Source organism: Larus michahellis, chromosome 4 (genome assembly GCF_964199755.1).
Source record: "Larus michahellis chromosome 4, bLarMic1.1, whole genome shotgun sequence".
NCBI classification, from domain to species: domain Eukaryota; kingdom Metazoa; phylum Chordata; class Aves; order Charadriiformes; family Laridae; genus Larus; species Larus michahellis.
In genome coordinates this window covers 93087020-93101503 of record NC_133899.1, presented here as the reverse complement: position 1 = coordinate 93101503, position 14484 = coordinate 93087020, and the positions used below count along the sequence as shown (strand labels likewise).

The window sequence follows — 14484 nt, the reverse complement described above, 5'->3', positions numbered from 1 at the left end:
GACACCCGCCAGGCGAGCATGTGTCGGCGTGCCAGCGAGGGCGACGGGGACCCCTATGTCCCCACCATCCTGGCAAGGCCGGTGATGCCACCCGCCCCCCCGCCATGCAACACGGCATCGGGGACACCACGCCAGGGGCAGCCGGCCCGGAACAATCCGGCCTTTGAGTGGGAGCCCGGTGCTGGCGGCACAAGGCGCCTGGTTGCCCGCCGGCAGAATGGCCCTATTCTGGTGGCAGCAGGTGGCATGGGGGGCCATGCTTAATTAAGCTGCCCCCCTGCTTAATTTGGGGGTCTGGGAGCACCTGGCAACCGGTGGGGAGCTGGCACGAGCTTTTGGGGCTCGTGTCGTGGCAGAGGTGGTGGGGAGGCAGCGCTGGGGCCAGGGTGAGAGAGGTGGTGACAGAGGGGACACCGGGCACATCCCCCCACCCGTGGGCACCTGCGCTGCCCGGCCCTCAGGGGGGTTTCTGCTTGTGGTACCTCACATCTGCCCCATGGCGGGGGCACCCTGGGGGCCGTGCCCGCTTGGCAGTGCCCCACGGGGCAGGGACCCCACAGAGTGCCCGTGTCCCCCCGGGCAGGGATGTGGGGGTGCCTATGTCCCTGTGGGCTGGGACACCATCGGGTACCCATGTCCCCTCAGGCAAGGAGCTGGGGGTTCCCATGTCGCCTCGGGCAGGGACCCCACCGGTGCCTGTGTCCCCTCGGGGCGAGACCCCATTGGGGTCCCCACATCCCCTTGGGGTGGGACCTGTGGGTGCCCATGTCCTCTTGGGCTGGGCCCCCCCGGGGTGCCCGTGTCCCCTTGGGGTGGAACCTGGGGGCGCCCATGTCCCCTTGGGGTGAGACCCCATGGGGTGCCCGTGTCCCCTCGGGCAGGGACACCACGGGGTGCCCCGGTGGGCGTGGGCTCCCCCCACGCCGCCCCTCGGTGCGCTCCGGGACAGTGCCGGGACCGTGCCGGGACAACATCGGGACAGTGCCGGGATCGTACCCGGGTCCGTACCGGGACAGTACTGGGGCTGCCGGGGTCGCACCCGGGACGGCGCCTGCGATCATTACGGGACCGCTCTGGTACCGTGCCCGGGACCATACCGGGACCGCTCCGGTAGCGTGCCCAGGCTAGTCCCGGGACCACTCCGGTACCGTGCCCGGGACCATACTGGGATCATACCGGGACCGCTCCGGTACCGTGTCCGAGACCATACCGCGACCGTACCTGGACGGCTCCGGTACCGTGCCCGGCACCACACCGGGGCAGTCCCGGGGCCGCTCCGGTACCGTTCCCGCGAGCGGGCGGGGACCGGGACGATGCCGGAGCAGCCCGCTGGCCCGGGCGGGGCGGCCGCAGTCCCCGCCCCCGGGGCTCTCCCGCCGCTTCCTGCGGGCACGGCCGGGCCGGGGCAGCGGCGGCGGCGGCGCGCGGTGAGTCCGGTGCGGGGCGCGCGGGCGGCGGGAACGGCGGCGCGCGGGGACGGGGCGCGCCGGCGGGAAACGGGACACGGCGCGCGCGGCGCCCGGCGTTCCCGCGGGGAGGGAGCCGGGGGTCCCCGCCGGACGGGAGGTGTCGGTCCCGGTGGGGCGGGAGCCGGGGATCCCGGTGGGGCGAGAGCTGTGGGTCCCGGGGGTGCCCAAGCCCCGTGGCTGGCGGTGGCGTGGGACCCGTGGGTCCCGGTGGAGTGGGCGCCGTGGGTCACGGGGGTGCCCGGCGCTGTGGGTGCCGGTGGGGTAGGAGCCGTTGCACCTCCGTGGAGCAGGATCTGTGGGTCCTGGTGGGGCGGGAGGCGTTGCATCCCCGTGGGGCGGGAGCCGAGGATCTCGGTGGGACAGGGAGCCGTGGGTGCCCGTGGGACAGGGGGCTGTGGGTCACGGGGGTCCCGGCACTGTGGGTGCTGGTGGGGCTGGTGCAATGTGTCTCGGTGGGGCAGGAGCTGTGAGTTCCCATGGGGCGGGAGCTATGGGTCCCCGGGGTGCCCAGGGCCGTGGGTCCCAGTGGGGCAAGAGCCACGGGTGCTGGAGAAAGTGTGGGGTCCTGGTGAGCTGTGGTGTAGGGCCGTGGGTCCCAGGGGAGGGGACTGCTGGCCCTGGGGTGCTGGGAGAGGTCTGGGGCAGGCAGCTGTGGGGCCAGGGGGACAGAGGCTGTGGTGACCCCGGGTGTGCACGGGGGGCTGGGACGGGGCTACCGCACTGGGACCCACGGCCACCAGTGGGGTGGGGGTGCCTTGAGCCCCTCTGGTGGGATTAGGTGGCCGCTGGCCACAGGGGATGCCACGGGTGCCGGGCACTAAGAGGCTTTGGCAGCCCCACTGGGCCGATGCCGCCGTGTCCCGGGAGCGTGGCACCGCTGGCACGGGCTCCAGTCCCACCCGGGCACAGCCTGGGGGCCGCCGTGGTGTAGGGTCACCCTGCTGCGGTGCGGGGACCCCCCGATGTGCCGGGCCACCTGCGGCACCACGATGCCACGGGCAGGGGTGCCAGCACCCGGCTGGTGCCTGCCGGGCAGCGGTGGTGCCAGCCGGGGCCGGGAGCGACGGCCGCAGCCACGCCGAGCCATGGCAGCTGGGCTGGAGCCGGCGGTGACTTTCCCAGCTCCCAGGGCCGCTGGGATCCTGGAAAACGCCTGGAAATGGTGAACCGCCTTCCCTTATATGGCTCCGCCGGGCTGGCCCTCCTCGGCCGGCTGCCCGACCCGGCACCCCGGCCTGCCCGCCATCTCCTCTCCCGGCGTGCCCTGCCCTGGGAAAGCGCCGTGGGCCGTGCCTCGCTCTCCAGCTCCGGAATGTGCGACGGGGCCGGCCATGGCACCGGCAGATTGGCACAGCCCCAGCCCCTGCCTCAGTTTCCCCATCCTGGGGAAAATCCTTGGGGACGCATCGTGCCAGAGCTGGCCGGCAGCCCCCCAGCGTCCTTGTCTGTGCCACCGGCAGCCCCCGGGGGGCACATCCAGCTCGGCACCCTGGGGTGCTGTCCCGGTCCCCACGGCAGGGCTGGGGGTGAGCAGGGCCCCCCGGTTGTGGGGAGCAGCCTGTCCTGCCGGCAGTGAAGGTCAGGGCTAATCCCCTCCCCGGAGCAGGCGGGAGCCCGGGGGCTCTGGCCAGCCGCGTGCCCACTGTGGCGGCGCTGGGGGGGTAAGAGGATAAACCCCCCCTGTAAGAGCCGGTGGGGTGGGTCGGCGGTGGCAGGGGGGCTGAGGCGAGTGGCCGCCGTCCCTGTGACGTGGGGGCCGGCGCCGTAATCCCAGCGCGCTGAGCGGATTAGGGCAGCCGGGGGCGGCCTGCAGGGACGAGCCGCGGTGGCCGCAAATCCCTGGCCGGGCATCACGTGGGGGACCCACCACAGGCACCGGGACGCCGTGTCCCCCCCCTCACTGTGCGGGGCAGGGGGCGAGCTGTGCCCCTGTCTGCCCCCCCAGTGCCACTCGGGTGTCCCCAGTCATGGGTGGCGAAGGGGGTCTCCTGGCCCCGGTGTCCCTGGCAGCATGGGGTGGCTGTGGGGCTGGGTGCCCCCCCTGGTGTCAGGGTGCCCATGGGGCTGGTCCCTCCTGGCCAAGGTGGCCGTGGGGCCAGGGGAAGGCTGAAGCATTTGGGGTTTGGTGGGGGGGGCTGCTCCCCAAATCACCCGGAGCTGGGGTGCTGGGGGGGTGCCCCACAGCAGCGCTGGCAAGTGGGGACCCGGGCACAGCCTGGGGATGTGGGGCTGGTCCCCGCTTGGGGGGCATTGCCGTGGGATTTTTGGGGGGGCTCCTGGCTTGAGCGGGATAAGCCATGGGGAGGGCGGCGGCGGCAGGGCGGCCATGCGGCACGGCGGGCGCGGGGAGGAGCTGGCGGCAACCGGCCTGACCGGTTGGGTGCCGGCACCCCCAGTGCCGAGGGGCTCGGGGCGGCCCCACCGCCAGCACGTGGCCCGGCTGAAGGTCACCGTCCCCAGGGCCACCCACCCGCCGGGGTGAGCGGGCTCCATGCCCTGCCGCAAACCGGCCCTCTGCCAAAAATCCCGGCGCTGAGCCCTCGCTTTGCCGCTGGCGGCCCGTTTTCCAGTGGCCCAACCGGGTCGGTGTCACCGAGCGGTTTCGGTGGCACCGAGTGGTTTCGGGGGCACAGGAGGATCCCGGTGCTGCCTGGGGAGCGGCCGGCAGCACCGGACGTGCGGAAGGGTGAGCCGGCGCTGAGCTCACCGGGAAGGTGTCCCGCGGGCGCGGCGGTGACGCACGGCCCCGGCGCGGGGTGCCAGCGGGTGGGGGCTCGGCACAGCCATGGCGATGGTACCACCAGGCCACCTCCTCTTCGGGGAGCATGGCCACCGGCTGCTGGGGCGCATCGCCCGGCTCTGGGGTAAGGGAAGGGGGGGTGAACTCTCAAATTTGAGGACCTCCGTGGGCGGGAGGCCTTGGTGGGCTGTGCCAGGATCTGGCGGGGTCGTATCCTGCCCCAGCTGATCCGTAGCCGGGGATTTTTGGCATTTAGGGGTGCTGGCGCCCCCCCCCAGCCTGGAGGGTTTGGCCGTCAGGTCAACCCCGGGGGTCTTCGTGGTGGAGGGTCTGACCCCCCCTTGGCCCCAAACGCTGCCTGGACCTCGGGGGATGTCCACGCCCCCCCTAACCACGCTGCTCTCCTCCCCCCACAGACCCACCCCGTGCCCCGTCGGTGCCGGGGGATGCCGGCATGCCGGTGCCCGCCTGCCCGCAGCACCCTGCCCTGAGCGCGGTGCCGGAGCCCGGCCGCGCCATGGAGGAGCCGGCGGGTGGCGGGGCCGAGCCGTGGGCCGAGGGGCTGCGCAACAGCAACAACAACGCTTCCCCGGGGGGGTGGCCGGCGGCCCGTGGTGGGCACCCCCTGGCACCTTTTGGTAGCCCCGGGACGGAGCCCAGCTACCTGGGGCGGGTGGTGCTGGAGATCGTGGAGTCGGAGCGCACCTACGCCCGGGATCTCCGCAGCATCGTGGAGGTGAGCGCTGGGGGAGGGGGGGATGACGGAAAACCCCCTCGGATGGGGTTTTTGGGGGAGGTCTGGCTGCTCGCACCGGTGCCACCGCCACCAACTGCGGGTGCCCGGCAGGGCTACCTGGGCAAGATCATCGACGCGGAGGAACCGGTGCTGCGGCCGGAGCAGGTCAGCGCCCTTTTCGGCAACATCGAGGACATCTACGAGCTCAGCAGGTGGGTGCTGCCGGTGCCACCGTGGGGAGGGTGGCACGGCCGGTGCCACCCCATCTCGTAGCGGTGGTGGGGGGCTGCTGTCACCCCGTCCCTTCTGTCCCCCCCGCCAGCACCCTGCTGCAAAACCTGGAGAGCTGCGCCAGCGATCCCGTGGCCGTGGCCGTCTGCTTCGTCACCCGGGTAAGGACGGGCATGTTGGGGGGCACCGGAGTGGGGGGGGGGGGCGCGCGGGGGCTGTGCCGGGCTCTCACCGCGCTCCCCTCTCCCTGCCCGCAGAGCCAGGAATTCGCCATTTACACCCAATACTGCAACAACTACCCCAGGTGAGTGGGGGGGCGCGGGCGGGCGGCGGGGGGACGGACAGGGGGCTGAGCCCGCTCCGTGCCCGCAGCTCGGTGGCGGCGCTGGCCGAGTGCATGAGGAGCAAGGCCCAGGCTCGGTTCCTGCGCGAGTGCCAGGAGCGGCTGCGGCACGCGCTGCCCCTCGGCGCGTACCTGCTCAAGCCCGTCCAGAGGATCCTCAAGTACCACCTCCTGCTCCAGGTGAGTCGGCGCCTGGCGCCTGGCAGTAGGGTCTGGGTGCATGGTATGGCATGGCATGGGGATGTGGCATGGCGTGGGGATGTGGCATGGCGTGGGCACCCAGCAGGGTACCAGTACCTGGCATGGTCTGGGTGCCTGGCATGGCACAGGGGCGTGGAATGGCACGGGCACCCGGCAGGGTACCAGCACCCAGCACGGTCTGGGTGCATGGTATGGCATGGCACAGGGACGTGGCATGGTGTGGGCAGCCGGCAGGGTGCTGGTACCCAGCATGGTCTGTGTGCCTGGCATGGCACAGGGATGTGGCACGGCGTTGGCAGCCAGCAGGGTACTGGCAACCATCACAGTCTGGGTGCCTGGCATGGCGTGGGGATGTGGCATGGCATAGGCAGCCATCAGGGTACCGGCACCTGGCATCATCTGGGTGCATGGCATGGCACAGGGATGTGACATGGCGTGGTGTGGGCAACCAGCAGGGTACTGGTACCCGGCACAGTCTGGATGCCTGCTGTGGCACAGAGATGTGACATGGTGTGGGCAGCTGGCAGGGTACCCGTATCTGGCATAGTCTGGGTGCCTGGCATGGCACGGGCACCTGGCAGGGTACTGGCACCCAGCATGGTCTTGGTGAATGGCATGACATGGGGATGTGTCATGGTGTGGGCACCCAGCAGGGCACCGGCACCCACCATGGTCTGGGCACTCGCTGTGGCACATGGATGCGGCATGGTGTGGGCACCCGGCAGCGTACCGGGACCCGGCACGGTCTCGGTGCCTGCCATGGCACAGGGTTGTGGCAGAGATTGAGTTCAGGAGTGGCACAGTTCCCTGGCATGGCACAGTTCAGGCAGCCGATGTGGCACGGCACAACTCCCTGGCACAGCCAGGTCCCCTGGCATTGCATGGGCACCCGGTGTAGTCCGAGCTCATGGCATGGCACAGGCACTTGGCACAGCCTGGCACGTGGCAGGGTGCAGGCACCTGGCATGGCACAATTCCACGGCACAGTCCAGGCACCCGGCACAGTCCAGGCACCTGGCATGGCACATCTTCCTGGCACAGCTGGTCCCCTGCCATGGCACAGGCATCCATCCCTGACACAGCCTGGTCCCCTGGCATGGCACGGGCACCCATCCCTGGCACAGCCTGCTTCCCTGTCATGGGACAAGCGCCCATCTCTGGCACGGCTGGTCCCCTGGCGTGGCATGGGCACCCATCCCTGGCACAGCTGGTCCCTTGGCATGGCACTGTCACCCTTCTCTGGCACAGCTGGTTCCCCGTCATGGCACGGGCACCCATCCCTGGCACGGCTGGTCCCCTGGCATGGCACGGCACAGCACATCTTCCTGGCACGGCTGGTCCCCTGGCATGGCACGGGCACCCATCCCTGGCACGGCTGGTCCCCTGGCATGGCACGGGCACCCATCCCTGGCACAAACCGGTCCCCCGGCATGGCACATTCCCGGCACCGGGCACGGCAGCCCCATTGGCGCTGCCCCGACGCCGCCTCCTTTGCCGGCAGGAGATCGCCAAGCACTTTGAGCACAAGTCGGGGGAGGACTACGAGGTGGTGCTGGAGGCCATCGACACCATGACCTGCGTCGCCTGGTACATCAACGACATGAAGCGCAAGCACGAGCACGCCATCCGCCAGCAGGTGGGCGCCGGCGGCGCGGCGGGTGGCACCGGCGGCGCGGCGGGTGGCAGCGGGCGGGTGCTGGTGGCATGGCGGGTGTCCTGACGCAGCCGTCCCCGGGGAACCGGCGCAGGAGATCCAGTCGCTGCTGCTGGGCTGGAAGGGGCCGGACCTGACTAGTTACGGGGAGCTGGTGCTGGAGGGCACCTTCCGGGTGCAGCGGGTGCGCCACGAGCGCGCCGTCTTCCTCTTCGACAAGACCCTCCTCATCACCAAGCGCCGCGGCGACCACTACGTCTACAAGAGCCACATCCCGGTGGGTGCCGGGGATGGGGGGGACTGGGGGTGCCAGGGACGGGGGGAGGGGGCGTGCTGGGAATGGGGACCTGGGGGTTGCCAGGGATGGGGGGACTGGGGGGTGTTGGGGATGGAGGGGACTGGGGATACCGGGAATGGGGACCTGGGGGGTGCCAGGGATGGTGGGACTGGGGGGTGTTGGGGATGGAGGGGACTGGGGATACCGGGAATGGGGACCTGGGGGGTGCCAGGGATGGGGGGACTGGGGGGTGTTGGGGATGGAGGGGACTGGGGATACCGGGAATGGGGACCCAGGGGGTGCCAGGAATGGGGGACCCAGGGGGTGCCAGGAATGGTGGGCCTGGGGGGTGCCAGGGATGGGGAAGTGGGAGGTGCTGGGGATGGGAGGGACTGGGGGTGCCAGGATTGGGGACCTGCGGGGTGCCAGGGGTGGGAGGACCGGGGGGTGCTGGGGATAGGGGGTCCGGGGGGGGTAGTGGGAATGGGGAGCCTGGGGGTGTCAGGGATGGGCTGACTGGGGGGGTTCTGGGGATGGGGGACCCCAGGGGAGCCCCAGATGGGGGGGCTTGGGGTGATGCTGGGGATGGGGGGTCCGGGGAGTGCTGGGGATGGGGGACCCAGGGGGTGTTGGGGATGGAGGTCTTGGGGTTGCCGGGGGTGGTGGGACTGGGGGATGCTGGGGATGTGGGGCCTGGAGGGTGCTGGGGATGGGGGGCTTGGGGGAGTGCTGGGGATGGGGAGTCCAAGGGGGTGCTGAGGATGTGGGGGGCTGAAGGGTGCCAGGGATAGGGGGTCCAGGGGGACACTGGGGATAGGGAGCCCAGGGGTGCCAGGGATGGTAGGACCAGTAGCTGCTGGCGATGGGAGGATTGGGGGGTGTCAGGAATGGGGGGGACGTGGTGGGGGGTGCCAGGGATGGGGGACCCTGGGGCTGCCAGGGATGGGAGGGCTTGGGAAGATGCTGAGGATGGGGGGTCCGGGGGGTGCCAGGGATGGGGGGTCTGGGGTGCGCCGGGGATGGGGGGCTTGGGGTGTTGCCAAGGATGGGGGTCTGGGGGGTGCTGGGGATGGGGGGGGGACCAGAGGATGCCAGGGATAGGGGGGGTCCGGGGGAGGACTGGGGGGTGCCGGGGCTGGGGGGCCTGGGGGGGCGCCTGGGGGCTGATGGCCTCTCCCCGCAGTGCTCCTCACTGATGCTGATCGAGAGCACGCGGGACTCGCTCTGCTTCAGCCTGGCTCACTACAAGCACGGCAAGCAGCAGCACAGCCTGCAGGTAGGGGGGCACGGGGTGGGGGGGCACCCTAAGGACCCCCCCCCTGGCCTGGCCTCACCACCCTCCCTATTCCCCACCCCCCCACCCCCCGCCAGGCCAAGAGCGTGGAGGAGAAGCGCGTGTGGACCCACCACATCAAGCGGCTGATCCTGGAGAACCACCACGCCATCGTCCCCCAAAAGGTGAGGGCGGAGGGGGACGGGCACCACGCTGGCACCGGGGACACCCCCTCCGCCCCCGGCACAGCGAGGGGGGTGGGGCGGCTGCACCCCAGCCTCACCCTCCCCCTCTCTCCATCCTTCTTCCATCCCAGGCTAAGGAAGCCATCCTGGAGATGGACTTGTTCTGTGAGTGCCGCCGGTGTCCCGCGGTCCCCTGCCTGCCCTCGCCTGTCCCCCCACCCCCCAGCGTCACCCCCTGTGCCCGCAGACCCCCCTCGCCTGCCCCGCTGCAGCCCCGAGCGCCTGAAGAAGAGCTGGTCCTGCCAGCCCGTGGGCGACGCCGCCGCCGAGCCACGCCAGTGCCGCCGGCAGTCTGGTGAGTGCCGCGCATCCCCGGCATCCCCACCACCGCCGCCATCCCTTCTGCAGGGGGGGCGAAGCTGTGGCTGGCTCACCCTGATGCCCGCGGGGACAGTGGGCACCGGGTGCCAGCGCTGACGGGTGTCCCTGTCCCCCCAGAGCCCTTCCAGCCCCGGGACCGCGCGGAGACGCTGCCGGACCGACTGCATGGGCACACGGGGCGCAGGCAGTCGGGTGCGGATGCCGGCGGGGAGCGGGGGACCCTCGCTGGGGTGGGGGGCTGGGGATGCTGGTGAGGCTGGGGGATGTGGGGACGATGCCACCGTCGCCCAATTTGCATGCCCGCCTTCTCCCCGCAGAGCCTGCCAAGCAGATCCTGCGGCAGCTGGGTGAGCAAGGTGAGCTGGCACCGCCGCTGGCACCGGCGGGGCGGGCAGAGGGGGGCTGGGGGCTGGGGGGGGGCATTTTGGGTGTTGTACCCCACTAATCTCCACATTTCTCTCTCCCGGCCGGCAGGGCTGAAGGTAAGGCCGGGGCTCGGGGTGGGTTGGGGTGCCCCGGTGCCCCCCCAACCCTGGCACGCCGCTTGCTGGGGTGGGGGGGCACTGAGCCCGGTGCTCACCCCCGAGCAGCACGCCGGCAGCGACGGGGCTCTCCTGGAGGCGGGGGAGCCCCCCCAGCACGCCAGAGCCTGGACGGCGGCTGAGGGAGTGGTGGAGGAGGAAGAGGAGGAGGAGGAGGAAGAGGAGGAGGAGGCTTTGGGCAAGGACTGCCAGGGGGAGCTGCCCGGGGGCAGGGACCTGCCGGCGGAACCCCAGGAGGAGCAGGTACCCGCCCCGGCCCCCCCAGACCCCAGGGAGGGCACCCACTGCCTAGTGCTACCCAAGGCACCCCACATCACTCCAGGAGCATCCTACATCACTCCCGGGGCACCCCACATCACTCTTGGGGCCCCCAGCATCACTCCTGGGGTACCCCATATTCTTCCCAGGCATCCCATATTGTTCCCAGGGCACCCCGCATCACTCCCGGGGCACCCCATGTTGCTCACAGGGCATCCCGCATCACTTCTGGGGCACCCTCTATCACTTTCAGAGCACCCACATCGCTCCCGGGGCACCCAGCATCGTTCCTTGGGCACCACACATCGCTCCTGGGGCACTGAACATCACTTGTGGGGCACCCCATATTGCTCCCGGGCACCCAGCATCACTCCCGGGGCACCCAGCATCACTCATGGGGCACCCCATATTGCTCTCGGGCACCCCATATTGCTCCCAGGCACCCCACATCACTCCTGGGGCACTAAGCATCACTCCTGGGTCACCCCATATTGTTCCTGGGGCACCCCACATCACTCCCAGGGCACCCAGCATCACTCCCGAGGCACCCCATATTGTTCCCAGGGCATCGAGCATCACTCGTGGGGCACCCCATATTGTTCCCAGGCACCCCACATCACTCCCAGGGCACCCAGCATCACTCCCGAGGCACCCCATATTGTTCCCAGGGCATCGAGCATCACTCGTGGGGCACCCCATATTGTTCCCAGGCACCCCACATCACTCCCAGGGCACCCAGCATCACTCCCGAGGCACCCCATATTGTTCCCAGGGCATCGAGCATCACTCGTGGGGCACCCCATATTGTTCCCAGGCACCCCACATCACTCCCAGGGCACCCAGCATCACTCCCGAGGCACCCCATATTGTTCCCAGGGCATCGAGCATCACTCGTGGGGCACCCCATATTGTTCCCAGGCACCCCACATCACTCCCAGGGCACCCAGCATCGCTCCTGGGGCACCCTGTATCACCTTCGGAGCACCCCATATTGCTCCCAGGGCACCCTGTATCACTCCCGGGGCACCCAGCATCACTTCCAAGGCACCCCATATTGTTCCCAGGGCACCCCGCATCACTCCTGGGGCACCCCATGTTGCTCGCAGGGCATCCTGCATCACTTCTGGGCACCCTATATCACTTTCAGAGCACCCCATATCGCTCCCAGGGCACCCAGCATCACTCCTGGGGCACCCCATATTGTTCCTGGGCACCCGCATCACTCCTGGGGCACTGAACATCACTTGTGGGGCACCCGATATTGTTCCCAGGCACCCCACATCACTCCCGGGGCACCCAGCATCACTTCTGGGGCACCCTGTATCACTTTCAGAGCACCCCATGTTGCTCCCAGGGCACCCTGTATCACTCCCGGGGTACCCAGCATCGTTCCTTGGGCACCCCACATCGCTCCTGGGGCACTGAGCATCACTCGCGGGGCACCCCATATTGTTCCCAGGCACCCCACATCGCTCCCGGGGCACCCCACATCGCTCCCAGGGTACCCCTTATTGCTCCTGGGCTGCTGCGGGATCCTCAGCCGTGGCTTCGCCGGGACCGGCCCCCGGCAGCGGTCCTGGTCGGAGCAGCCGGGGTGTCCCCCCGCAGCCTGTGACCCGCCACTTTTTCTCTTGCCCAGGCTGGGGGTCACCCACCGACGCCGGAGGCACCCAAGCGGCCGAGCAGCTGGGGGCCGGGGAGCTGCGAGAAGGTCAGTGCGGCCCCGCAGCCCCCGCCTGGGGGTCCCCAGGGACCCAGCACCCACCCGCCCCCCACTCTGCAGGCCGGCAGCGCCGGGGAGTGCCCCAAGGGGCCGGGGGCACCCGAAACCCCCTCCTCGGCAGGGACCCCAGCACCGGTACTGCCTGGTGGGGAGGGGGAACCGGAGCGCGCTGCGGAGGGTTTGCAGGGGCTGAGCAGCGAGGAGGAAGAAGAGGAGGAGGAAGAAGAAGGAGAAGGAGGTGGCGGCAGCATCCTGCCGCCCTCGGTGCTGGACCAGGCCAGCGTCATCGCTGAGCGCTTCGGCGGCGGCGGCAGCTTCTCCCGCCGCAGCAGCCTGGCGCTGGAGGGGCCGGGGGGGCGGCTGGCCAGCCGCAGCGGCAGCGCCCTCAGCCTGGACGGTGGCCCCCCGCCGGAGGTCACGGAACCTGGGGGGTCCCGTAGCACCATCCCCTCACCCGAACCGCTGGCCGGAGCCCGCCGGGAATCGCTGCTCTCCAGCCGGGATCGCCTGCTCCTCGACAAGATCAAGAGCTACTACGGCCACGCCGAGCACCGGGACGCCGGCTTCAGCGTCCGCCGCCGCGAGAGCTTGTCCTTCATCCCCAAGGGGCTGGTGCGAAGCTCTGTCTGCCGCCTCAACGGCCTCCCCCGGCCCCCGGCGAGCCCCGAGCCCCCCACCCAACCCGCACCGGTGGGCACCGAGGCGTTGCCGGAGGAGCCGTGCCGGGAGAACGGGCTGCAGCCCCCCGAACCGCTGCTCATCCTGGAGGAGGACGACCTGGGTGCCACCGGCGAGGTGCCACCGGCCGAGCCGCCACCGCGGCTGCTGCTGACCCCCCCGCACCCCGGCACCAAGGTGTACCAGCTGGCGCGGCAGTACAGCCTCCGCATCAAGAGCCGCCGCGCCGGTGCCCGGTGCGCCCCGGCACCCCCTGAGCAGGGCGACCCGTGTGCCACCACCCCTTCAGTGGCCACGCTGCGGGATGGGGCGCTGGCGGTGTCCCCCTCCCCAGCGGCCCCCCGCAGCCCCCCGAGCCCCGGCGGGGCCGAGCCCTTCGCTTGGCCCGACGTGCGGGAGCTTCGTGCCCGGTTCGGTGGCCCGCGGCCACCGCCGGTCAGCCGCAGCCGCTCGGCACCCGAGGGGCCGTGCCGGGGGGGCCGGCCGGCCGAGAAGGAGCGGGGCAGTGGCCGCAGCCGGAGCGCGGAGGCGGGTGGGGGTCCCGGCACCCCCGGGATGGTGCCGGCGCGACACGGTAGCGATGGGGCGCTGTGGGTGGCGGCGGAGGCCCCCCTGGGTCCCGGGCAGCGGGTGCTGGTGCTGGAGCGGCTGCCGGTCCCCGCCGAGCCCCCCACCTACGTACAGATCCGCTCGCCCACCACCCGGGAGAAGATCTGCTTGAAGGCGGTGGTGGAGCGCTGCAAAGCCTACCAGGCCTCCGAGGAGTACCGGCGGAGGTGCCCCGAGCCCCCCGACAGCCCCGAGCCCCCCTCGCCCCCTCGCCCCGGCCTCGTCAGGGACCTGCGGCAGAAATTTCAGACCCTCGACGCCGCCAGCTAGGTGGACGATGGGGAGAAGGGGCGTCCCGCGGACCCCCAACCTGCCCGGGAGAAGGGGCACCCCATGGACCTCCAGCCTACCTGGAAGGAGGGACACCCCGTGGACCCCCAACCTGCCCAGGGACAGCCCATGGACCTCCAGCTCACCCAGGAGAAGGAGCACCCTGTGGACCTCCAACCTACTTGGAAGAAGGGGCATCCCATGGCTCCCCAGCTGACCCAGGAGAAAGAGCACTCTGGGGACCCTCACCCTGCCCAGGAGAAGGGGTCCCCCATGGGGACCTCCAGCTCACCCGGGAGAAGGAGCACCCTGTGGACCTCCAATCTGCCCAGGAGAAGGGGCACCCCATGGGCCTCTAACCGACCTGTAAGGAGGGGCACACTATGGAGCCCCATCTCACCCAGGGGAAGGAGCACACTGTGGACCTCCAACCTACCTGGAAGAAGGGGCACCCCATGGACCCCCAACTTGCCCAGGGACACCCAATGGAGGCCCAGCTCACCGAGGAGAAGGAGCACCCTGTGGACCTCCAGCTGACCCAGGGGAAGGAGCACACTGTGGACCTCCAACCTACCTGGAAGAAGGGGCACCCCATGGACCCCCAACTTGCCCAGGGACACCCCATGGAGGCCCAGCTCACCGAGGAGAAGGAGCACCCTGTGGACCTCCAGCTGACCCAGGAGAAAGAGCACCCTGGGGACCCTCACCCTGCCCAGGAGAAGGGGTCCCCCATGGGGACCTCCAGCTCACCCGGGAGAAGGAGCACCCTGCAGACTCCCAACCTGCCCAGGAGATGGGGCACCCCACGGACACCCCAACTTGCTTGGAAGAAGGGACACCCTGGGGACCCCCAACCTGCCCAGGAGAAGGGGGGGGCACCATGGACCTGCAGCTCACCTGGGAGCAGGGGCACC

The 14484-nt window shown here is 70.7% G+C and overlaps 1 protein-coding gene across 2 annotated transcripts; it reads left to right on the top strand.

The window, feature by feature from the left end:
* The first annotated feature begins 1334 nt into the window (after positions 1-1334).
* On the top strand, positions 1335-14483 carry PLEKHG3 (pleckstrin homology and RhoGEF domain containing G3). Of its 2 annotated transcripts, none has more exons than XM_074586484.1 (16): positions 1335-1427; positions 4626-4945; positions 5057-5157; positions 5268-5337; positions 5434-5480; positions 5549-5699; positions 7222-7356; positions 7469-7651; positions 8835-8927; positions 9023-9109; positions 9241-9274; positions 9357-9464; positions 9608-9682; positions 9808-9846; positions 9965-10275; positions 11930-14483. In XM_074586484.1, the coding sequence occupies exons 2-16, from the start codon at positions 4664-4666 to the stop codon at positions 13568-13570; spliced, it is 3357 nt and encodes a 1118-aa protein (XP_074442585.1). In that variant the 5' UTR covers positions 1335-1427; positions 4626-4663; the 3' UTR covers positions 13571-14483. The 2 variants fall into 2 exon arrangements, with proteins under 2 accessions (XP_074442585.1, XP_074442584.1); XM_074586483.1 differs by lacking the exon at positions 1335-1427 and adding an exon at positions 3190-4333.
* The last annotated feature ends 1 nt before the right edge of the window (position 14484 follows it).